Consider the following 25,151-nt stretch of genomic DNA (forward strand, 5'->3'; position numbering starts at 1 on the left):
TCGGGTTGCAACTTCAGTGAGTCGCTACCCTTCATCCTGCCTCAACCTTCTCCTTTTCCAGCTGTCTCCTGGTAATATATGGGCTTCCGAATTCTCTTCAGTATTGGAGCCGAGATCATGTAGACAGCTCACATGACTTCTACAGGTACCGTTTGCTTGTTGGATGGCTTATGCTGAGTTCTGAGGCAGCAATTAGTAAGGATTTTTGTGTGGGTTTTTACTTCAGCAGCAGGGAGAAGAGAGTGGTCAAAACGTGATTTTATTCTTTCATTAAGCTAATTCTGCCTTGGTATGCTGTCCTTCACTCAACCCATTCACCTTTCCAGTAAAAAGTTATGGTCAAATGTATTTCAAGATTCCTGTCCCTGCAGATGAAGGGTTTCCACTAGGGTCAGCCCTGTACTTACAGTAAGTCTGAGTGCAGGAGTTGTGTGTGTATAGTGCTTAACTACAAACAGGGAAGAACTCGTATGAGAAGCTGCTATTGGTGTGATCAGGTCCTATTTCATACCAAATGACTTAAATGGCAAGCAGAACAAAAAGGTTACAATAAATCATAGTTTTTAAAGATGCTTCCCAGGAGCTATTGCAGGACAGCCAAATCTGGTCTTGATTTAATGTGTCTTTCAGAATGAGTCCTGTGAGTGAAATCCAGTATTGCACCCAGCTGCCCATTCGCAGTTCAATTTCTATGACAGCAGCTGGATATCCGTGTTTTGGCTGCTTGTTAAATGTGGTTAGTGTGGTTAGTGGCTGATCAGAACTTACAAGCAGGCTTATTACTTCATGGTGAAAAATGAGAAAGTATTATTTTTTAATAATACCTTCTCTCTGTTTGATATTTACATCTTTCTCAGCAAGACCATCAGCAATTATTATTTTCTTTTAATAAATCTCTTGTAATACATAATCCCATCTAATGAAATATTTTAATTATATTATTATATTTATATAATATATAAAATAAATATAATAATATAAAAACAAAATTCTGTATATAATGTATTTTATTTATATATTCTATTTATTATTAAATAAATATTTATTTTGCGAATGAAAGACAGACTAGGGACAATGTAGGCCCTCTCCAGAAGCTATCAGGAGAACTGGCTACCCTGGATTTGGAGAAGGCTGAGGTTCTTAATGACTTCTTTGCCTCGGTCTTCACTGGCAAAGGCTCTGACTGCACCACCCAAGTCTTGGAAGGCGAACGCAGGGACTGTGAGAATGAAGACCTTGGGCCCACTGTAGGAGAGGATCTGGTTCAAGACCATCTTAAGAACCTGAATGTGCACAAGTCCATGGGACCTGACGAAATCCATCCGCGGGTCCTGAAGGAGCTGGCGAATGAAGTTGCTAAGCCACTGGCCATCATATTTGAAAAATCATGGCAGTCAGGTGAAGTTCCCGATGACTGGAAGAAGGGAAATATAACCCCCATTTTCAAGAAGGGGAAAATGGATGACCCAGGGAATTACAGACCAGTCAGTCTCACCTCTGTGCCTGGCAAAATCTTGGAGCAGATTCTCCTGGAAGGCATGCTAAGGCACATGAAAAACAAGGAGGTGGTTGGTGACAGCCAGCATGGCTTCACTAAGGGGAAATCCTTCCTGACCAATTTGGTGGCCTTCTATGATGGGGCTACGGAACTGATGGAGAGGGGCAGAGCAGTTGATGTCATCTACCTGGACTTGTGCAAAGCATTCGACACTGTCCCACACGACATCCTTGTCTCTGAATTGGAGAGACATCAATTTGATGGGTGGCCCACTTGGTGGATAAAGAACTGGCTGGATGGCCGCACGCAAAGAGTTGTGGTCAATGGCTCGATGTCCGGCTGGAGACCAGTAACGAGTGGTGTCCCTCAGGGATCGGTGTTGGGACCGGTCTTGTTCAACACCTTTGTCAGTGACATGGACAGTGGGATTGAGTGCGCCCTCAGCAAGTTTGCCAATGACACCAAGCTGTGTGGTTCGGTTGATACGCTGGAAGGAAGGGATGCCATCCAGAGGGACCTTGACACGCTTGTGAGGTGGGCTGATGCCAACCTTATGAAGTTGAACCATGCCAAGTGCAAGGTCCTACACCTGGGTCGGAGCAATCCCAGGCACAGCTACAGGTTGGGCAGAGAAGAGATTCAGAGCAGCCCTGCGGAGAAGGACTTGGGGGTGTTGCTCGATGAGAAAATGAACATGAGCCAGCTTCAGTGTGCGCTCGCAGCCCAGAAAGCCAACCGTATCCTGGGCTGCATCAAGAGGAGCGTGACCAGCAGATCGAAGGAGGTGATCCTGCCCCTCTACTCTGCTCTCGTGGGACCTCACTTGGAGTATTGTGTGCAGTTCTGGTGTCCTCAACATCAAAAGGACATGGAACTGTTGGAACAAGTCCAGAGGAGGCCACGAGGATGATCAGGGGACTGGAGCACCTCCCGTATGAAGACAGGGTGAGAAAGTTGGGGCTGTTGAGCCTGGAGAAGAGAAGGCTGCGTGGAGACCTCATAGCAGCCTTCCAGTATCTGAAGGGGGCCTACAAGGATGCTGGGGATGGATTATTCATTAGGGACTGTAGTGACAGGACAAGGGGTAACGGGTTCAAACTTAAACAGGGGAAGTTTAGATTGGATATAAGGAAGAAATTCTTTACTGAGAGGGTGGTGAGGCACTGGAATGGGTTGCCCAGGGAGGTTGTGAATGCTCCATCCCTGGCGGTGTTCAAGGCCAGGTTGGACAGAGCCTTGGGTGGCATGGTTTCGTGTGAGGTGTCCCTGCCCATGGCAGGGGGGTTGGAACTTTATGATTTTAAGATCTTTTCCAACCGTAACTATTCTATGATGTTAGGGTGTGTAACTTTCAAACGATTTGAGTTTTATTTAAATGAAAATTTAAGGGCCCTGTGTGCTGACATACAGTGATTTATGTCTGTACTTACTGGGAGAAGCAAAAAGGCTGGAGTTTTAAAAACTGTAGTTGAATCTTCCATCTAAAAAGCATTGACCTGAATCTGTGGTTGGCTTTTTGCTTTGATCTTTTAAAACATTCAGTGATGTGCCAGTGTGAACCTCCGTAGCTAACTTCGAACTAACAAAAGGTCTTGGAGAGTCAGCCCCCAGTGCAAGGTTTTACCTTGCTGGGTGATACAGGACACTGTTTCTTGTGTTGAGGAAGAGTACAGGCCCCTTTGATCTTTACTGTTGGTGTAAAGTTCCAAAGGAAAATGTGACTTATACAGGTAGTGTCACTTCCCGCTGCTCCTGGGTACATTTAACATGGTCACAACGCCCCCTGTGTGCTTTAATAATGAGCAACTCAACAGGGTTGCACAGTATTGTAAGCTGTAGTAAACTTGACTGTTCAAATAGGGATGCTTCTGTGTAAAGTGAACTGTGCTTTCAGTTTTGTGCATTAACTGGTTTGTTTCCTTTCTGCAAAAAGAATAACCCTTTTTCTTGGGGAAGTGAAGTCTGCCTGCCTAGCCAGTTCCCACTCAGAAGTCTGTACCTTTCAAGAGACACAGCTGACAGACACTCGGCATCCTGGGAGGTGCAGTGACATTTCCACAGTCAGTGCAAGTCTGTGGGTGTAGGTTCTGTATGGTTTGTAAATGCAGTAAGAGGGCAAGCAACTCAGTGCATCAAGCGTGACTTCAGTGGCTCCACTGACTTCAGTGACTCACTCAGCTGACTTTCTTATGCGGTGGAAGCACACAGGAGCTTCACCTCTGCATCTCTCTCAGTTAAGCCTTTGAAGTAGGGGCATGGTGACCCATTATCTCTGAACAGTTGTGACAGTTGTGTGTTTGCCTATTGATGCATGTTTGAAACGCAAAGTCCATTTGGCATACTTGTTGAATCCACAGTGCCTCTTGTTTTGGTAAAAGAGGGTTTGATACAAAGGAATGGTCAAAATCCGTAAGTGCCTATGTGAGAATTCCCATTTAACATCTTTAGAGAAACACTTTCAAGGGTGAAATTAGAAGTAGTTTTAGTTTCCTAAGGCCATGAAACACATTTTGTTACTAGCTGTTATGTAGAAACATGCAGAGTCCAGTGTGAAGTAACTACCTGTACTTGAAAGCTGAATGAGAATGCCACTGCCTGCTGCTCGAGCTGTACAAAACATACAGCACAGCTCTCCCCACAGTAGCAGCCTGTTGTGAAACACCAAACATCATTGTAACTCCCGATCTGTGGAGGCTAAATGCCACAGCCATCTGCTGAGGATGTTTTCATACTGGGAGTTGCCATGGCTATTGATCTTTCAGGTGTAACTTGAGGTACCCTCTTCAGCTTTGCTACATGGACACCTTCCATTTCATTATGCAAGTATGAATTATGCTTACGGAAAACTCTGCAAGCAAGTTGAGCAATTAATAACAACTTGCATGTTTTTACCTTGGCGTGAGAGATTGTTGTATTCAAAACCTTAACTATATTGCTGCAAACTGAAACTTCTTTTCATCCTGCATTTTAACTTCCCATAATCACCTCAGGGGATTCCGTGTTGTAAATCTAGGCTTTATTACAGGCTCTAAGTGCCTGTAGCTGGGTACCTTCATTTCCCCAGGCAGCCAGTGTGTTGCTACACAGTACTACTGTGACTGAGTGCTGCTGTGTTCTGTGCAAAAAGTCATCCATCAGATGCTGCTTTAAGCAGCAACATGGAGGCCTCCCCCCAGGCACTCCTCGCAGCTCTTCCCCTTTGATCTATAGGGGTGTGGAGAACAGAGGTTGTAGGCTGCTTGCAGCTGTGGGCAGGAAGGCGGTGCCCTTTTGTAAGTATGCACAAGCCACGTGTTTGCAAAGATCGGCGCACATGCATACATGTGCTTGTGCTTTTATCCATCAGCATGAACTATAGCATAGTGGTAACAAAAATATGTTTGCATGTATAAGGCTTATAAGTACGCAATATAGTAAGTCTAGAAAGCATACAGCGTACTCGTAAGTCTGCTGTACAAATACAGCAAAACTGGGCCATAAATTCAGCTGCCAGTGGATACTGCTATTGAATGTTACGGTGAATACTCTTCCTCTGTTGGCCTTCTCATGTTACCAAACCTTTGATCCTGCCTCAGCATTACAGCTAGTTTACAGATTATTGAGACCAAAAATAAATGCGGTCAGTTCTGCTGAAGGACAGCCTGTAGACACAGCTAACATTATCTGGGTGTACCACTATGTAAACAGTTAAATGTTGGTCAGACTACTTCAACCAGGCATTAGCCGCAGCTTGTGTCTAGTGACTGCATGTTCCATGCATGGTCTCTGGAGGAGTGGCACATTTGGCAGGGAAAAACCCCAAACATTCACTGTCATGGATTTTGGCAAATTACGTAAAAAAAATAGTAACTAGTTCAAAGTAGCAAGGATGACTAAACAGCAGCTTTAACCACAATAAACTTAATACTGGTTGTGCAATGAGTATCAGAGTTCTGATTTCAGGCTTTCCATCCCTTTTGTCTGTGTCTCTGGTCACAAAGTAAGGATGTTTTTTGTTGTTACTGAAACTGTTCAAGTTACGAGAAAGGGAGGCTGTGATCCTAAAACTACTAATCTTGTCTGTTAGGAAGAAGGGGGTTGCAGGGGGAACACACAAACAAACACATGCAAACAAAGGCAGCAAAAAAACCAGTGCTAGGGAAAGAAGTTTTAATATTTTCAGAATTGGCAGATGGAGAATGAGGAATTACTTCATAGCAGTGCATGATTTCAGTGAAAAAACATTTTCAGTTTCACAGAATCACAGAATGGTTTGGGTTAGAAAGGACCTTAAGATCATCCAGTTCCAACCCCCCTGCCATGTTCAGGGACGCTTCACACTAGACCAGGCTGCTCAAAGCACCATCCAGCCTGGCCTTGAACGCTGCCAGAGATGGGGCATCCAGAGGTTCTCTGGGCAACCTGTGCCAATGTCTCACCACCCTCACAGGGAAGAATGTCTTCCCAATGTCCAACCTAAGTCTCCCCTCTGTCAGTTTAAAGCCATTGCACCTTGTCTTGTCCCTACATACCCTTGTAGAAAGCCCTTCTCCAGATTTCATGTAGTCCTCCTTTAGGTATTGGAAGACTTGTTATAAGGTCTCCCCTGAGCTTTCTCCAGGCTGAAGAAGCCCAACTCTCTCAGCCTGTCTGCATAGGAGATAAATAATAATTAGAAAAAAGGATAGGAAGATAAATCTGTCACTTTCAGGTTCTGGAAAAACAGGAGTTTCAGGAGTGCTGAAGTTACTGACCCTCACCTGATCATGACAATAGTACTAAGGTGTTGAAATTGCTTTTTCTCATTGACTGTTCAGCTGCTTAGCACTACTGCAAGAGCGGAACTGTGAACAGAAGTGAAGGTTGTACCAAGTTGTTGCACTTGAAATGGGAAAACCCTCTTTTTTTTAATATATGAGAAATCCCTTTCCCCATAGTACCCTGGCTGAGAACAAAAGAAAACAAACCCAAGTGGGCTGCAATTTACAAGGCCTGTCAACCAGAAATAATAGGACTTCTCAGGCTGCAATGTGCTACTGTTTTGGTTGTGCTGCAGTACTGAAACTCTTCTCTGTTGAACACTATGAATTAAAAGTACTGGTCTCTACCAGGCTGTAATCCTGATTTTCTGTTTCTGCCTTGAAGGCAATGCAATACAAGGTGATCAGTACACCTGGAACACCCTCATCTCCCCTAATATCCCCATAACAAGATTCTCAGAATTATTAAACTCTAATTTCTAACCTAGCTGGCCTCTGTCAAATACTGTTTTCCAGTCGCATACAAGCTACTTCTAGTTCTGATGTTAGGCAAAGCATATGTTTCAAGAAAGAATTTTCAGAGGACGTTATAGCTGTTATGTTTCCCTTTTGTGCCTTTAGGAGTTGTTCTTAACATACTCCACCAGTGTTTCTGCTAAAATGCAAGTTTAAAATCCCCAAGTTAATGCCAAGGCAATAAAACCAAAGTAGAACTACACCCAGACACCTGTCATTCCTCTAGATGTTTCTGTCTATATAAACCTTATCAAATTAAAATTCTTTAATTTCATAAAATGTTTAAGACTGTTCTAACCAATGTGAATCCTACAGGTTCTGTAGGAACACTATGTTTCTTTCTAGTATACTTATTATACCAAAAGCATACCGTAAAGTCACATTGCAGTAAATTGGCACAACAAGTTTGCAAGAACAGAACTCAACTTCTTTAAAAAAGGTGATTAAGTATACTTAACTTGTACATTAACATTTTAACAGCTATAAAAAAGCTGCTTCCAACTCCTACAAAACACAGTGAAAAGACATCCCAACAAGAGTTGAAAAACTATGCACAAACAGAGGTCAGTATCATAGGAAGGAAGACAAGAAGTTTTATACAAATGAAGCAAGTGGGCAGTTAAAAGTATTTACACTTTTCCCTGCTGTTACCTAGACAAACATACAGTAGTCAGGTAAAAAATATACTACCACTCTAAGTCCTGTAATGTAAGCATTTGTCTTCTAACCAATCTTCATCTATCGAAACATGTTACCTGTTAATACTGGGCAAAACTATTGGCAAAAGTGTTTAAATACTTTTAAACCATGATTAAAGAGACTTCTATTCCACAAAATTTAACTTTAAAATACTATGCTTATAAAATTACTTAGAACTTTCAGCAGTCTATAGATTTTAAATGCAAAACTTAACAATCCTCTTTAATGTGTATTTAAAAAAAAAGACTGGAGTAGTATCATTTGCCTTCAAAGGCAGGATCCTTTGCTGGCTTTTCAAGCTCTCTCTCTTCACCACATGTCCTAGAAACAAAATAAAGCAGCATCAATGACCATATAAAAATGCAGAGGGCAAGACTTACTCCAGACACATTTGTGCAGTCTGGAGCAAGTGATGCTGGTGAACATGCAGCAGTAGATGAAGCGTGAAACACGAAGCACACGGAGGTGCCAGCTGTATTCTTACAGCAACTGCCCCACCACCCAGATGCAAATCTAAGCAGGCAGCAGTTAACATCAGTCACACTGAGGTATGTGACTAGCTGTGAAAGGCAGTCCTTAGGAAGTCTGTCTCTGTTCCATTCAGACAGTCCTCCCTACTCTGCTGGTCAGCACAAGGAGAAGCACTCCAGTGTAATGTACCCTACCAATTGTAACTTTGCTTAGTAGCTGGGAATAATCCTCTGGAAGCTGTATTTATTTTTAGCAAATGAGAACAGAAAGATGTTCTTAAGTGCCAATCACTTTAGAAGTATTACATTTCACAACTGCTGTCTTCCAAAATTTCTTAAGTACCACCTTGCTTTGAACACTGATGATGTGCTCATAACTTGGTTTGGTTACTGGTTTCTCCCTTCTAAGAAACAGAATACTGCAAATAAAAATGTATGAAAAATACTGAATAAAAGGAAGTTTGTCTGATGGACAAACACCAGTCTGTAGCTTGCTTGAATTTAGTACAGGTATGTGAATGCATTTCTTAACATGCACTGTATTTGCAAGAGGCAGCTACAGCTGAGAGGCAGCAATGAGTACAACTGCACTCAAGCAGCAACACAAAAGTAACTCATAAAGTGGTCTTGTTTCTTTGCTTAGGGGAAAGTGGAAGAATGGGCTGGAATGTAGAGTTGAAGGCTGTAGCAAACACCACACACAATTAAAGAGACAAATATTTTTTAGCAGAACATGACACCCCCACTACCTCATTCGTGGAGGATATACTTGCAGGTTTTACAGATACAATCACAATTCCTGAAGTTTTAAGAATATGAATTGTCTTGCCTCAAAGTTGCTTGTTTGAAACATTTTTTATAGTCAACAGCCTTTACCAAGCATATTGCGCAACTATCTGAAGTATCTGCCTTGAGTTTCTTCTGACCCATGTCCATTGAGGTGCTATGTATATACCCAAAGATTCCTAATTCTTTTAAATCACAAACATAAAGAACAATCAGACTGAGATTGTCTCTCTGCCACTCAGTAATCCTCATGTTGGTCATGTTCTGCAGGAACAAGGAAAGGAGCAGGCCATGAAAAAAATTCTACTTTGGAGAACCAGTTTAGTAGTCAGGTATTTTTAAATACATGGCCAAGGATATTCTATTGCTACTGCCTTGCTAGCAATTTCAAGTAACTGGGGTTTTGCCCTTTCTTAGTACCATGGCATGACCTGGCCAAATAACCTATTTAGGGAGCATGCTAAACTGTGTAACCTGTGCCAGGAACCTATGCTTGTGCCTTCGTTATGTTCCCACAACACTTTTCAGACAAAATTACTCCCAAATGTTGCTTCTGAAAGCTGTGTAATCAGCAGCTCTGAGGCTGCCTCTCAGCAAATACCACATTTGTTTTCATCTGCAGGGCATTTTTTGTTTTGTTCTGTTCAATTTTACCTCACTGTAAACAGCAGTCAATATTCAACTTATTTGCACAGTTTTAACTCAGCAGACAGCAAGAGAACACCAGGTGTCCTGATTTCCACCCAGGGGGACAAAAGGGTGGTGAGTGAATGGCTGCGTGGTGTGAGTTACCAGCTGGGTTAAACCATGACACCAGGCAACTGCATTTCCTCCTGGTCTGCATGAAGACTGTGATGAATAGAGAGCTTCCTTCAATAAGTACGGCTGCAGAAGTACTCAGACAAAACAAAGTGGTACTTCAACAAAGCAATTCAGCTCAAGGATAATTGTAGGCCTTTTCCTCATTGTGTACTGAATTCTATTAAGTACTTCTCATATTCTACAAGAGATTCATTGCTTGTTCTTCTTTGCAAACCAGTATTTTTCAGTGAGGTTAAGGTTTAAGTACCTACCTCCTGACAATTCAAGCATCCTTACAGAGAAGGTAAATGCATCAACCTCTCTGAAGTGTTCACAGTCCTGAGATTTCACCAGTCTAAAAGTTCAAGCCTGCAGTTTACCTGCTTTTGGACAAATCTATAGCAACACTATAGAACACTAATTAAAATGGCTTGACTAGTGGTTAGAATATATGATTTCATAAAAAACCTGATAAATCCCATTAGTTTCTGTAAGACTTGGCTCAAGGCTTCTCTTCTTCCAACTTAATAGCATCAAATAGTCTAAAATACAGGAAAAAGCTTATACTTTGCCCTGTCTCACCATGTGACATGCAGGTTCTCTCCTAGCAGGACATCATGCCATTTTTTTAAGTCTCCACTGTAGCAGTGAGTGAAGCACCTTTAAAAATGCTTATTCAAAACCTTATCAGAAGATTCAGATGCTATTATCATTCTCTGAAGTTGAGAGAAAACTCCGTAAAGAAAATAGCACCTCAGCAAGGTTAAGTAAGTTTAATCTATTGCTGTTCTGTTTTACATTTTGCTAGAGCAGAACAGATCCTTAGCTCAGTAAGGTTAACTCACTTTTTCTTACTGCCAACTTCATGCCTATCTTTCTTGTCCTCAGCATTCTCTCCAGTTTGTTGTGACTGGCTGGTGTCTTGAGCTTCAGACCCTCCGTTCAGAACCTTTGGACCTTTAAAATGAAAGGGCAGGGAAAGAAAACAGTACTGCAGGCAGCACGAGCTGTGCTACAAAAAGCCTGAAATAATTTACCTTTATCAACTCAAGCACTATAAATGTTTTCCCCTCACCTTGATGCTCAGCAGCTGAAACAACACAGAAAGCAGTAACTTATACAACTTCAACCTCAAAAAATTCCATGCAGTGAGCTTCATCCCATAATTTTAACAATGGGAAAATAAACAGTATATATATTCCATGCAATTTCAAGTTCTTCTTGTGCTTGCTAGGCTACAGGTAATAGGACTAATGTTTATATATATTCTGAGGACTGAGAGAATATACTTCAGAAGTAAACTCTGTTTTCCACCCTAACCTGGTCAGACAATTTTGGGGGATAACTGGAGGAGTTACTAGTTCCGTGGATTCTTGTTTACTTTCAACTCTTAACAAATATGCATATAACCAGGATATGACAAACAGTATCTATAAAATAGAGTAAAAGTGTTAAGTTACAGCATGCAACTGTCAAGCAGAAAAACAAAGCAGTATGTACAAGCTGTACTTAGTGAAGTCAAAGCAGGAATATTTAACTCTTTAAGATTTCTGTAATAAATACATGTCTTGCTCTGGTATTACAAATCAGTGAATTTTGAGTGAATTACCAAGGAATGTCACGAAGTCAGTCCCATTTTACTTGAAGTTACAGGTTTACAAAAAACTGCAAATCCTCCATTAAGCTACCAAGCTACAGAAAAAAACAAAACCCAAACAACAAAAATCAGCAAAACCACAGACACTGCTCATCTGAGTACCTGCAGGATAAAAGATGCTAAAACCCAAACAAGATCATTTTGAGATGACATTCTAATAGTTGATCTATTTAAACTTGCTCAGAATCAGTTCTGAACTTGAATGTCATGGAGGAACTCAATGTAACAATGGATGCTGTAATTCCTTGTTACAAAGCAGACAGTATGAAGCTGTACTTCAGCTGAAGTACAACCTGCTGTTAATTGTGCTTTGTAAAGACAGTGAGAGTTCAGTAGTTCCATTTTTAAAAAGGCAAAAGCATGAACTTAAGGAACCAGAATTTCTCTTTGCAGCAAATAAAGAAAAACCCACTTCCATGAAATATCCCCCTACTCTCATAAAACTTATTACCATTCTCCATTTGAGTACACAACAATATGGTATTTCAGGGTGTTCTTTTGAAGTTTAGTGTTAACCTTATGCGGAGTACCTTCACTGAAGTGTTAGCTGTGCTGATCACTGGGTTAGGGAAGTACCTGTGGGGAACCTCTACTACATAATACATACTTCTCTCACCACAAAATGGCTGGATCTTATCATCTTCCTTGCTTTCTTAGCAGCTACAAATACAGTGGCATTTCAACTGCGGTTATTCTGAATCCTCGTCATCCTCCATCACCACAGTTACAGTAATTTGTTTATTCCAGACCCAGCTGGTGTAATTTTTAAACTATTTCCTGAAACGCTCCCAGGATTCAAGTTTGAAGTAAATGTAATTTCTTTCCAGTGTGTGTGGAGATCAAGGTGGATAGAATTTCTGCATCTTCAAGGATATAAATTCATTTGCCACACAGTTTCCCCACAGTTTCTCTCATTTTGTTCCTCTATTTAAAAATGCAAGTATCTCTTTTCTAAATTTCTTTTGCTTTTCTTTCTTTTAACAACTGACCTAAGTTACTGAAGAGCATTCTTACTCTGGGAGGCTTTCAAAAGCATGCTGTACTTGTGCAAGTGCTCACGATTAATCTGCAATAGTACTGCTAAGGGTATAAAGGCCTATTCTCCCTTAAATGATGATTGTTTCTTTACTGTTAGACTGAACTATTAAAGTTGCATCACATAGTATGTAAGTGGTTAAAAGCTGCTGCTACACATAGTTGTATGTATGATAAAGGAAGAGGCTAGTAAACGAAATTAAGCAGTTAAAGCAAAGTTGTAAGTCTAGACACCAGAAGACTACGTAAGGAACAGAAGGTGCTTTGCTATTCTGCCTCTTAGTTTTTGTTTTTAAATTCCACAAGGTAATAAAGTTAGAAAATTTACAAAGTACAAGAACGCTAAAATAAGTTCTTGCAAAAGCCTCTGTCTTCAGGCAATAAAGGTAAAATAGCCATGGAAAACACAAACCCTTGAACTTAAAAGTTATAGTTATCCTGACTATGCCAGATATGCAAAGGTTTTAACAGATGGGTACAATTCCTCTATCAACAGTTTTCTTTAAGCTGGCTTTAAGATCAGGTCTTTTATATGTCACCAAGCTAAAAGCAACAGTGAGTTACCTGTTTGGTCCTTTTCCTTTTCCACTTTTTTGTTTGCTCCTTTCTTCCACTGTTCTTTGGTTTTGTTGGCTTCTTCGTGCTGCTTCTGCTCCGCAAGTGATTTATTTAATACTTGGGAAAGAACAGAATCTCCTTCCCCAACCAGAAACATGGTCTTGAACTTGTTATACAGCATTGTAGATTTCTCCATGATAACTTGGCTAACTTTGAATTTCCGTATCTGAAATCAAAGTAATAAAGTCATAAGCTCCACTTAGGAATTTACTCATGTAATTTCATCATGTGCTAGATGAAAGTCTTCATTTAACCTGAAATGAGATTGAATTGTGGGGACCAGAACTGGACACAGTACTCCAGTAGTAAATAGTGCTGATATGAATTTAAGAAAATGCAGGTTACTCTGATTAACATTGCAGATCTCACCTTCTTTAGAGTCAGAATCATCTCTGTATGTTTCTGAGCTTGTTGCATTGTGACTTGAAGGGATGCAAGCTCATCAAGAGCCTCAATACACCTGTTCACATCCTGTACAGAAACAAGAAGATAGTTTGAAGACTTAACTTACATGTTAATAGTCTTTAATTAGCCATACTAAATTAATTTCCTTGTGCAGGGATACCTTACTATAATATCCTTAGCTTGACTATGTGCGTAGCTTTAGAACTATCTGTACAGTCAAACTGGCAAATAAAAATGACCATCAATTGCCTTTCAGCTACTTCCCTAACAAAAGGCAATTTTTAAAAATAATTTTACACTTTCAAAATACAAACTGGAGCTTTATGCTGTTTTCACAATTGTAGTACTTTTGTGCTTGAAGCTATTCTCTATCATCAGCCTTTTCCATACATGATTTTTCCCAAATGACTTGCTACTGAAAGGGTAGCAAAGCACCTTGAGTGGATTTCAGTTAATATACAGAACTGTATCTTTGTAGATTTCTCAGTTAAGTCTGATAAATGACAGACTATGGAGTATACCCAGAAGTAATGATGTGTTCGGAAGTTATCATGCTCCAGAAGCTTCCTGGATTGCAGTATAATCCCCATTTTGTCCCTTCAAGCAGACACCAGGATGGTTCAATCCTTCACTTCCCTTCTTCAGAGAGTCTGCCACTGCTACAGTCACTGTGCCCTTCTGGTGCTGCTGCATGGCTCAGGTTCAGCTAGCATAGATGCTTCATTTGACAGAATTCTATTTGAATATTTCAGGCAAATAATTTATTATGCAGTATTTTCAAACAAAACAATTTTTTCTTGCTGACTTTGATCTTTTAATGTCCATAGTAACCTCATTTAAGCAGCAGTTATCTTTCAAACTGACAAAATTCCATTCATTCTCAGTATAATTAAAGACAAACACATATGCCAAGTATCAAGTATTTCCTACCGTAATTATACACATAGATCAGTTAAAAAATATATACTTACAAGATTATCAATTTTCAAGGAGTTCTTAATTTCTGCATGTATCCTTTGAAGCCTCGAATCCATTGATGTTTCTGAAGATTAGAAATAGCATGCATGAATATTTGATAATCACATGAGGTCTGTTTTTACAGAAACCTTTCTATGAACCTGAACTTCACATAGAATGCAGAAAAATATGGGAAGGCACTCCACATCAGATGATGATGCAGGTGCGCACATGAACAAACCACAGGTCTTACCATTAGAAACAAAGTACACAGCTTTCTAAAACTGAACACTATTAGCAACCTACAGTTTTCCCCTCAGGAGTTACAAACTGAACATAATTTTCTATTTCAGTATACAGCTGTCACCCTCTACCAGGTTAGAAGTAAGTTTCACTAAACGCTAAGAGTTAAAAGCTGGAAAACCTTTAATGACTGGACACCTGGGTATTGTTGGGTTTGTTTTCAGTAAAGTGGACATAATCCAAGTTAAGAATCCAAATCCATCCAAATAAGATGCTCCAGTACACATGCTCCAGGAGGAGTGATTGATGCATGAACATATCTGTCTCCAATTCAGATACTGAATGCCTGTTTGGATTTTTCTTTTTTTCCAATACACAAGTGGCATGTATTCTGAAAAATGCTGCAAGCAAACAGAGTCTCCTTCAAGTCCAATCCATCCTCAATGGGTTTGGTAACTTCCACCCCTCATCAATACTGGTTTGGTTGGAGTCCTTGCCACTGGATCTGCACTATACCACAAATTACAGTCAGTGGTTTGGATTGTCCTTAAAGATGGAAGTACTAAAAAAAAGGAATGCTTTATCCCTATGAAGGTCAGTTTGCAAGAGTGGTTTAGTAGACAAGGCTAGACTAATCTGAGTCTAAACCTCTTGCTTAGGAAGCCTCCTGCTTCGTAAGAGGTAGTATCAAAATACTTTCAAAAGGTCCCTCAGATTATTGTGTTGTGAGGAGACAGAAAGGAAAAAATGAAGAACTAAAGAGATTTGGTTCAAAGAGTAACTTTTGTATCTTGTTCACAACCAGAAGGGATCATCAAGGTTTATTAGCGTGAATGACAGTAAAATGGGAATAGCAAAGATATGTTCTCATGCACTGAAGAAAGAACAAACACAGAACAAGAACGCGCTGTTTCACAGACCTGAAGGAAGCAGTCATGGATCAAACATCTCTGACTGAGATCCCACAGACACCCTCAGCAGCAAATTGTCTTATGCAGGCAGATAGTTTTGTTCAAAATTTAAGATGACCAAAAAGGAGTCCAAACAAGCTAAACTAACCTCTCTTCTTCTCCATCTTCTTAACTTCTGCTTTCTTGCCTTCTTCTTTATTCTGCCTATCAAAAACATTAAAGTGTTTTTATAATGTCATAAAGTCTGCTTTTCCATCTTCCCTCCCCTAATTTTTAAAGAAGATGTGATGTTTTGAGGTATTAGCATGCAAAAACCACAAAAAGCCAAGTTCTGGTTTTCAAAGACTGAAATAAGTCAACAAGATTAGTTAGCTGAGATACTGCTCATAAATCCTCCGTACTGACAGACAGTTTTCACTTGTCTGTCTGAAGCAGCAGATAGTGTTTTAAAAACAAGTCACATTTCCAAACTGTATTTTGTTTTGATTGCATGTACAAATCAGTTAAATGGCATTGTATGGAGTAACTTATGGAGAAAGAAAATATTTTTATTATGATGAAGAAGACTAAAACTATTTGACATTACCCCGGGGAATTATGGAGACATCAATTAGTCATAATCAGTTCTCACATAACCTCTCATACAATTAATTATAACTGTGCAAGTATCCTACAACTGACCATAGATGTATCTATGATTTAAATATTCTTGAAGCTAAAAATAATAAAAGAACAAAAAAAAAGACTTATTACATGTTAATTGAAATCTCCTGGCTCTTTCTCTAGTTCTATCACTAAAAATAAAGCTGGAACTCAAGAAAAACAGAACAAAAACTTTTCTCCCTCTCAGTCAGCATGAAGAGAGACAGAAGTCTTTCAACCCAGCTTTGAACTCTATTCAGAGAAGATTGTGAACCCCTGTTTAGCAGTTCCTCAGTCTTGTCTTACTGAAGGCTTTTAGAATTTACATATTTCACCACACCATAACTAAATATTCTGTAACTAATTCTCCTCCTTCAGAGTAACATGCATCCATAAAGTATCCAAGCGGGCATGTCTGTCATGTTCCATTCTCCTTTCATACTCTATCCAGTTATGGAATCAACAGTTTTAAAGTATGTATGACTATTTTACTTCAACAGGCAGCACAAGCCCACACCATTTAAATGGTACATGTAAACTGTGTGTATATACACAATGGTGTACAAAGCACCAGTATTAGACTTACATAAGTACTAATGAAGTAGCTACAAAGACCAGAAAATGGAAACTATGCTGATGAGAAATGTAATGAAAAAAGGCCTATCAGCCTATATTCAGTGTATTAGCAGAGGAACTTTAAGACAGCACCAAAAGAAATCTTTCTACTTTTTAATCAATATTGAGTTTTGTGGTATTAGTCATCAGCTATAATTGAATTCATTATGCATTCATTAGCTACTACTCCTTTATCTGACTTAAACAAACCTCTACGCATCCCTCCAATGCATAAAATGACAGCTATTTAAAAGTAGAGGCTTGATTATTACAACCAAATCAGTATATGACAGTTTGACTGCAGAAATCATCAGCCTATGTCAGATTTAGTGATATATTATGCTGCAAAGATGCTGAGGGCAGTTTAGTATCTCTGGAGTTGGAAATGTTCAGGTTTGCTATAGGCAAATAGAGTAACTATGTTATGTTTCCAGAGGAGTGACAGGAAGAAGAGAAGGAAGGGCTAGAGAATAAAAAAACCCACACTAATTCTTGTTAATGAACATGAAAATAGAATTTTCTTGTGCAAATGGTGAAGAGGACCATCGTCCTACTCCTTTTTCTCTAAATTGTTACCTTGGGCTTCCTTCTGCCTCACCACTCCACCCCCACCCCACCCTCCCCCACCAGGGGGACAGGATCATCATGCTCTCATGGTGGCAGCTTCTTCACTCATTGGCAGAACAGCCCTTGAGAATGAGTCAGATTTATTCCTACTGTCCCAAACCTCCTCCTCCCTCCCCCTTGGTTTCTGGCAGGATCTTTTCCATTCTCACACATGATTCATTTGTGGTAATTTATCTGCCAAATGCAGACTGCTCCCAATATCCCTCTAATGGCTTTGCAGTGCTACAGTAGAATAATTCTTAATTTTTTCCCTTGTTCTGTCTGACAGCATGAGCTTCAGCAGCCAGACAGAGAAGGAAATGTTTTCCAGGTAACCCTATGCATTCCACAACATGATCAAAAATCCATAACCATGGACTAATACATCCTACCATTTCTCAATCTAATGGATACAAAACTTACAGAAAACTTGCAGACATCAAGTTAAAACATACTCACAGTTCAGATTCTGTCTGTTCCTCTTGCTTACGTTTTCTTTCTGCTGCTTCTCTTTCATGTTGACCTTTTACAACATTTCTTCTATGAGCTGCTTGAAAGCTTCTTCCCCCTTTTTTCTTCTGTTTTTATTTGAGGTTTTAGGATTGGAAAGAGAAAAATCAAGATTATTAAATCATTTTTTCTATAACAGATAAAGCTACGTACACTATCTTCGAAGCAATTCTGCTGTGAGATACAGCCTCACAAGAGCTGGCTTTCCCTGCAACTAAATAAAACATCTCCACATGTTGGTAACCTCTGAATTTCTTTAGTTCTTTTTCCCTTTCTCCTTTTCTAATAGCAGGCTATATCCTATGCACAGAAAAATGAAGACATTCCAATGACTTGCTAGGAGCAACTTTATACCTTTCAAAAACCTGATTTCAAGCCAAATGTTCTTAGGTACATCCAAGGAAAAAAGGTCTGCATTCTAAGGAACATAGATAGAAAAAGCCTTTTGACAAAATAACTGCTACATTTAGATCCTTTGTTAAAAGAAAAGTATTCTAGAAAAGATGCTTAGAAAATACAAAATGAGTTCCTGACTTACTTGACAAAATGAAGTTCTGCAACTTTTATTCTAGGTATCTCTATTAACTAGACACAGGTCTCCAACCTTTACTAAGGTCAAGCATTAACTTAAAGAAAGATCTTCAGATACTACTTTCCCCTATAGCAGACGTATCAGGAAAGCAAAATTATACCTTGTCACCTTCTTGTTCTTCTCCATCATCCTCAGAATCAGAAGCTGATGCAGAACCCACTTTTGTTGCATTCTTCCTTTTTGGTTCAGCTTCTTTCTTTCCTTCCTTTTTGTCAAATTCTTTCTTTGATTTCTCCTCTTCCTTCTGACTTTCCTCATCTTTTTTCCCTTGCTTTTTGGGTTTGTCTTCAGGTCCTTTTTTCTTTGGCTTCTCATCCTCATTAACACTAAAACATGAGCAGATTTAGACATTACCTACAGTAAGTTTAAAACATTAAAACATCACATTCTTCTTAAAGAGGCACTAATGAAGCTAACATTAATCTATGCGTATAAATCCAAACCGAAGAATTTAATGCTCTGTTCTTCCCACACGTGTTTCTGCAGGACCAAGAGCGCATACACTGTAAACTAGCTTTATGAAGTATGCTTATTTAAAGTGTCTCCCTTCAGTTATAAGAACCACTGAGGATTTGACACAAGAAATGAAGAAGGTAAAAGAAGTGTTGGAATTCCATTAGAACAGATTCCTGAAACAAAAATACAAAACAATTCCGTATTTTCATTTTACATATTTTGTCTTTTCCCTTAATAAGTATTTTTTCCTTTTCACTCAGCATAATACAATTCCATGTGGAATTTTGCACAGATTTTACAGGTTAGGAAAGCTAAAACCTTCTCTTGTTCCAGAGATGTACTACCTTGAATTATGTATTACTTGAGCTGTGAATAACAAAACATAAATAGTAACTCATACTAAATACTAAAGGGGCAAAAATCTGTCAGGAACTCAGTACTAATTCTGAAGTCTTAACATAAGGAACAATATTATATACAATGAAGAAGCTTTATATTAAGAAACAAAACAGAACAACTCACGAGTCACTCTCTGACAGACAAGATGGTTTCACCAACTTGGGTCTCCCTCTCGGTTTCGGAACCTTTACTTCAGAAGCTAGTATTTTTAATCAGAAATAACAGGTTAGTCCACAGCCACCATCTGCTCCTCGTATGTAAGGAAAGATTTGTACTCAATAGACAGAAGTTACACTTAAATCAAAACATACAACCTAACTTTGTTATTATACAAAATTCAAGTGTTAAGTGAGTACCAAACTTTAATCAAGATCTCTTTGAAAAATTAGAGGTTTTTTAACTGGTTGCTAAATATAAAAATTTGGTGGCTTTTTAGCCACAGGCTGCAACTTTCAGTTCTTGTGGGTTTTGCCCTCTGTGCAATTAGGATTTGTTCCTATGTTTTGCATAACTAATATAAACAAGTCTCAAGTTAGAGAATGAGAAAGACTAAACTTAAATAATGGAAAGAAGTCTTTAGCGTCCACATTTACGCAGTCTGTTTGCCTTTTAGATGTATCATGAGGGCTTCCATCACTTTTTTACATTACTTTTAGATGTATCATGGGGCTTCCATTGCTTTTCTTGGTAACAAACCACTGTTAAAAAGTTCTACCACCACACTACAGTACTGAGCAAACTTTTCTATTTCCTCAGACTCATTGTTAAAAGTAAGACAAATAGTGTATCTGCCTTCCTGGCACTTAAATCCTTTAAATACTTGTCTGACATCACAGTGAACATGTGGTTAAGGAAACCTCATACTCGCTTTTTAAACTATTGTTCATGTTACCATGGAGCACTGTTAAGCAAGAGACACCTGCATCATATCAACATCAGAAAAGGCTGCACAGTACATCTTATTAAAAGGTATTTTATATAAGAGATGAAAGCATCTCTTACAGATCCTTGCCTGCTCTCACAGACAGTAGTTAGTAAAAACTGAAAGAATTGCAAAAATAAACACACAAATATTAAAAATGTACATTTAGTACATGTAATGAAATGGAAGGTGGGAGGAGGAACTGAAATAATACTGAATTTCCTCACAGCTTCCAAGGCAAAAGTAATAAAGTCTAGTGCACTGTGGTTGCACTTCCTAAAATTTACTTTCATATTATCAGCAGCTGCAGGTAAGTATAAATTATTTGTTTTCCAGACTAGATGTTCATACAATATACTTAACTGCTGCAAGAACTGTTTTCTGATGAAGTCATTAATGATTAGTTCAAGAGTATCTGCAAGCTTACCATAAAAATTCCAATTAATTAGATCATTGCTACTTTGAAAGAAATAAGCACTGGAGAATTATCAAATGGTTCTAATTACACATGTGGAAAAACAAAAAAAAAACCAAACCCACCACACAAAAAAAGCACTTATACCTTCTTTTCATTTGTCTACCAATCTACACAGACTGCCTCAAACATTTTTAAACAAGTCTCTCCAGCTCTTTGGTTTTACTGTTCTCTGAGCTCCACCTGCAAGCCCTGCATTCCCCCAGTTCTCTTCCTTCTGTTTTAAGAATATCCTAGCACAAAGTATTTCATAGACCTTTAACGATACCTCCATTAAGGACTTAATGGAGCAAAAATGCACAAAGAGCTCTTATTGTATATTTATAGTTCAGTACCATTCTAGGAAGAAAGCTTTTCTAAAGGTGATACTTGTACTCAAAAATTTATCTTAGAGGACTGAGCATTAATGCTAACAACTTAAATCCATTTATGTTCTAAATTCATCAGTTTGAGAGGAGGTGTTTAACAAAGACGGCATTTAGCATGAGAATATACTCTGTAGTACTTCAGGGGAAAGTGATAGCTCTCTGAATGATTCCAAGATATTCCTGGGGTGAAGAGGAATAAAACTTTCTTTTAAAGTTACCTGATGGTCTTCCTCTCTTGGGGCTTACTTTTGGAGACACTGGCCCAGGAGCTGCTGCTGTCACTGCTGCTCCTGCTGTTGCCACTGCAGCCACTTCCTCAGCTTCAGGCTGTTTTTCAGCCTAAGTTAAAGAAAGAATTTCACAAGTGAAAAAAATCACAGGGTGCCAATTCATCAATTACTTTCTCAAACAAGAGTTTTAAACTTCTAGAAATAAATTATTGTGCTATTGCTTCTACACATGAGAAAGAAAAGTTCATTAGCAATGTCACTAATTTCCCCATCTACCCATTCATTCACACATTTCATGCAATTTCAACCGGCCCATTAATCTTCAAAACAAACTATCTTGATACAACAAAGGAGAAAGATTATTTGTAAGTATTTTCAAGATCACCATAACAGCATGCCAAAACCCAGTTTTAAGCAGTTAATATTTTTTCTCCCCATATACTAATACTCCTGGTTTAGGTGCTCTCATCTCCTCCAGCTGCATCAAAGTGTCAAGTCAGTAGACACAGATACTCAGGGAAAAAAAAAAAAAAAAAAAAAAAAAGGAACAACCAACCCACCTGCTTCTAGATCTATAGCCAATTATTCACTGTGAAAAAACTGTATGTTGAACTGCACTAACTAGACAACTACCTTAATCTACAAAGCCATTTGGGGGAGGGAGGCATGTGTAAAGACAGACAGAACTTAAGACAAAAGAAAAATCTTAGTGAAAGGATACATATCTCCCTGCAGAAACATGCCATCCAGATAAAAAGAATTCAGAAAAATCCCAACTGGAAAAAATATTCACAGAGCTCAGTGTCCTGGATGTAGGAGCACCAGCTAACAGCAACAGAAAAGTTATGGGCAAATATGTATTTATCTTCATGTTCTTTGTGGGCACCTATAATAAAAGATAATTTGAAAGGACAGAGACAGGCTTATATCTAGAACAGAGCAGAGGTATATCTCTCTTACTAACTGTGCTTCACACCAGCCAATAGAAAGAGTTTAAGTGAAGACAGAAAAACACCTGCTAGAACGCTTTCTTACAATCCCGGTAAAACACCATGTTTCTTAAGGCAAGTAAGAAACACATTCAAAGTCATATAACTGCATAGCCAACTCTCTTCCAACCTACAAGCACATACCACATCCCTTGAAATACAGTTTTTCTGTTCAGCAACAGCCTCTAGCAATGCAAAAGCACAGAGCACATGACAAACAAGTGTCTGTCAGCTAAAGCTGGTAAACTGACAGGAAATCTTTTTAGGCTCGCAGTGCCTTATGATGCAAAAAAAAAAACCCTAAAGCCTCTCAAACAAAACACACCACAACCATACGATTTGAGTGCTTTTTGAAAAAGCAAAATATGAGATCTTCTTTGTGTGTCTGCATCAGCTGTGAGGGTTCTCTCCCATTTACAAGCTAAAATCACAAATATGCACAGACATTTTTTCAAGAATTTCAAGAATGTTGTTTCAGACTAGAAGCTTTCTTTGAATTTTATGTTAAATTCTAATAAAACTTTCTTTTCTAAGTAAGGTATACGTTAAATTGTATTTTTTAAATATTCAAGACATTTTTGTGAGCCCATCCAAACGTATACCTACCTTTCTTTGTGATGCAACTTACCTGTGACAAACATACCAAGGTCACAGTTACTTTGCACTCATCCCATCCCTGCTGTCAGCACTTATGTGACAAGTTAGATGGTTTCAAATTAAAATAAAGATTTGCCCCACTTTAACCTAGTTTTCAGCTGTGTCAGTGCCCTGATGTGGCTTGCTCTGAGACCTCATGAATATGACGGCTGCAGCACACCAAGCAAGCAACTTTGAAAGAGGCACTTCTAGCTAAGTCAAATTTTTCGAGGTTGAGGGGACCACAAAAATCACAACCTCTTAAGAAAGGACAGGTGTTGATGGGAAGTAGTTCAGTGTGATGAGTAGGTTAGAAGAAATTTTCAGAGTTTCAAAATACACTATTCGTTAAAAAAAAAATAATAAAAAAAAAATAGTGGTCTAGCAACAGTTTGTATCTTATTTTCTCTTACTCGCAGTGGACTGTTTGGGAAAAGATGGGAACTCCCTACTCTACGTTAAGATCAGATAGTGTTAAGACCTGTGGAACACTCTCTGGGAAAACTTTAATTCCTATAAATCTTTCAGCCATTTGAAAGGGGAAAGGAGGGCATCAAGCACTTCAACTTATGCATAATCTGTCATTAAAGGAAATAATATCCAGTATTATCACATCCAAAAATTCCAGTACGGTGAATTAAACATATTATTACCTTTCTTTTCCTTCCTCTTCTAGCTACTTTAGGAAGTGAAGCATCATTTGTTTTCACCACATCCTGTGAAGATTAAAAACAGTGCTAAGTCTTAGCAAAACAAAGATATATTTTACATGATTCTAAGCTTTTTTCCCCAATGAAGCCTCTAGCACATAATTTAGAGAAGAATCTGTAATACATAGGAAGACACCTCCTGCTCTTCAATTGTTAAAATCCTGATTACGTGGTAATCAGGGGTTTTTTTTCTGAAAGATAAGAAAAAAGTACCAAGTAATGTTCTGTTTTAAATAAACATGCAGACATGTTTTAATTGAACTTAGAGACAAGCCAGACTAAAATTTTTCTCTCTGATGAAAGCTTCAATTCCTGCCAGCTTCAATGAGAGGTACAAATGTAAGTGAATACATAGGAAGTTTTATATCATTAAACAGCTCCTGAGACTGTCACAGTAGTAATAACGGTCACTTCTTAGTACTCCATACTAGATTTATGTTACTCAACATAATATCAAGATGCTCTCTGGCACATAGAAAAAGCTTTCACATACTTCCTTATTACTGCTTTTTTCAGGGGGTAGATCATCTTCCTTCAAAGTATCCAGCTCCTTTTCTTCTGTTTCAGCTTCTGTAGGCAAGTTATTATCCTCTTTAAGTGATAACTGCAAAGGAAGGCAACACAGAGTTTAAAAATGCATTAAAACATATTTCATATTGAAAAGAGAACACACTAATAACCGTTAGGCTGCTTTTCACTTTAAATAGTTTAAGTCTGTAGATATACTTGTTTCTTAACACACCTTAACAGCCTAAGGCAGGATCACCTTCTCCAGTACACAATTGCAGACTGTTGTCAAAGCAAGTCAAAAATACAGCAATATACTACAGTGGAACTTAAATTTCACTTTGTGTTCATGATAACATAACTATATTTATTCACCGTATCACATGAGTACTTTTAAGTGTTCATGCAAACACCCCAGATTCATCTGGATCACTGTTTATCTATTACACACAGATGAATATCCAAGTCACAGACCACACATAACTTAGAGTATCATTCTACTAAACAAAAGCAATGGAGTAAACAGACCACAAACAAGTTGCTTTATGAGACAGCAATTACTGATAATTGGTGTCATCTAATCTATGCCTTTTTTCCTGTTTTGTTGGGGGCTTTTTTAAGCTTAAAATACCAGTCTGCATTTTAGATGAGCAATTAAGATTTGAAAAATGAAGTTTGTAATAATTTACTTGAAAATAATCAACATTTCCCTGCAGCCTATGTATGTGCACATTTTTCAAATCTTCAGTTCGTTCTCTCAACTTTAATGCTATTGCATTGTCCCACCTGCAAGCATCTTCAAGCACCTTCAGTGAAATTCCTTTTTAATGCAGCTGTTCTCAAATTTCAACACTGACCAAAGCAACTCAGGCACAAGGCTGTGCGGCAATGTTCCTAATTACTTGAAGACATGTTGTATCACTCAGTCTTTTACAGATTACAACTTTAAGACAGAAGGGTAACAGGTACACTAAACCCACAGGAAACTAGAGAACAATGACCAATTAAAATGTTATTGCTACATTAGTATCAGAAGAAAAGGAGTAACTCTGCTCCATATTTTGCCTTAAACTGATTAACACTAATTACAGAATCCATGTAAAAAGACCTATTCAGGATCTTCCACTAAATCTTTGTGTTTAAATGGCTCTTATGTCTT

The 25,151-nt window shown here is 38.7% G+C and overlaps 1 protein-coding gene across 2 annotated transcripts in view; it reads right to left on the reverse strand.

Moving 5' to 3' along the window:
* Nucleotides 1–5,641: 5,641 nt before the first annotated feature.
* Nucleotides 5,642–25,151, reverse strand: part of PSIP1 (PC4 and SRSF1 interacting protein 1) — a 31,072-nt gene continuing 11,562 nt past the window's right edge. For both annotated transcript variants that reach the window (XM_080638134.1, XM_080638135.1), the window contains exons 6-17: nt 23,979–24,089; nt 23,429–23,491; nt 21,139–21,259; nt 19,279–19,354; nt 18,401–18,626; nt 17,658–17,776; nt 15,484–15,539; nt 14,196–14,266; nt 13,189–13,290; nt 12,766–12,985; nt 10,355–10,466; nt 5,642–7,773 (exon numbers count right to left, since the gene is read on the reverse strand). In XM_080638134.1, coding sequence (XP_080494260.1) covers nt 7,710–7,773; nt 10,355–10,466; nt 12,766–12,985; nt 13,189–13,290; nt 14,196–14,266; nt 15,484–15,539; nt 17,658–17,776; nt 18,401–18,626; nt 19,279–19,354; nt 21,139–21,259; nt 23,429–23,491; nt 23,979–24,089 — 1,341 coding nt within the window. In that variant the 3' untranslated portion in view covers nt 5,642–7,709. The remainder of the gene's footprint in view (nt 7,774–10,354; nt 10,467–12,765; nt 12,986–13,188; nt 13,291–14,195; nt 14,267–15,483; nt 15,540–17,657; nt 17,777–18,400; nt 18,627–19,278; nt 19,355–21,138; nt 21,260–23,428; nt 23,492–23,978; nt 24,090–25,151) is intronic.

Source organism: Psittacula echo (genome assembly GCF_963264785.1).
Source record: "Psittacula echo genome assembly, chromosome: Z".
Lineage (NCBI taxonomy): Eukaryota > Metazoa > Chordata > Aves > Psittaciformes > Psittacidae > Psittacula > Psittacula echo.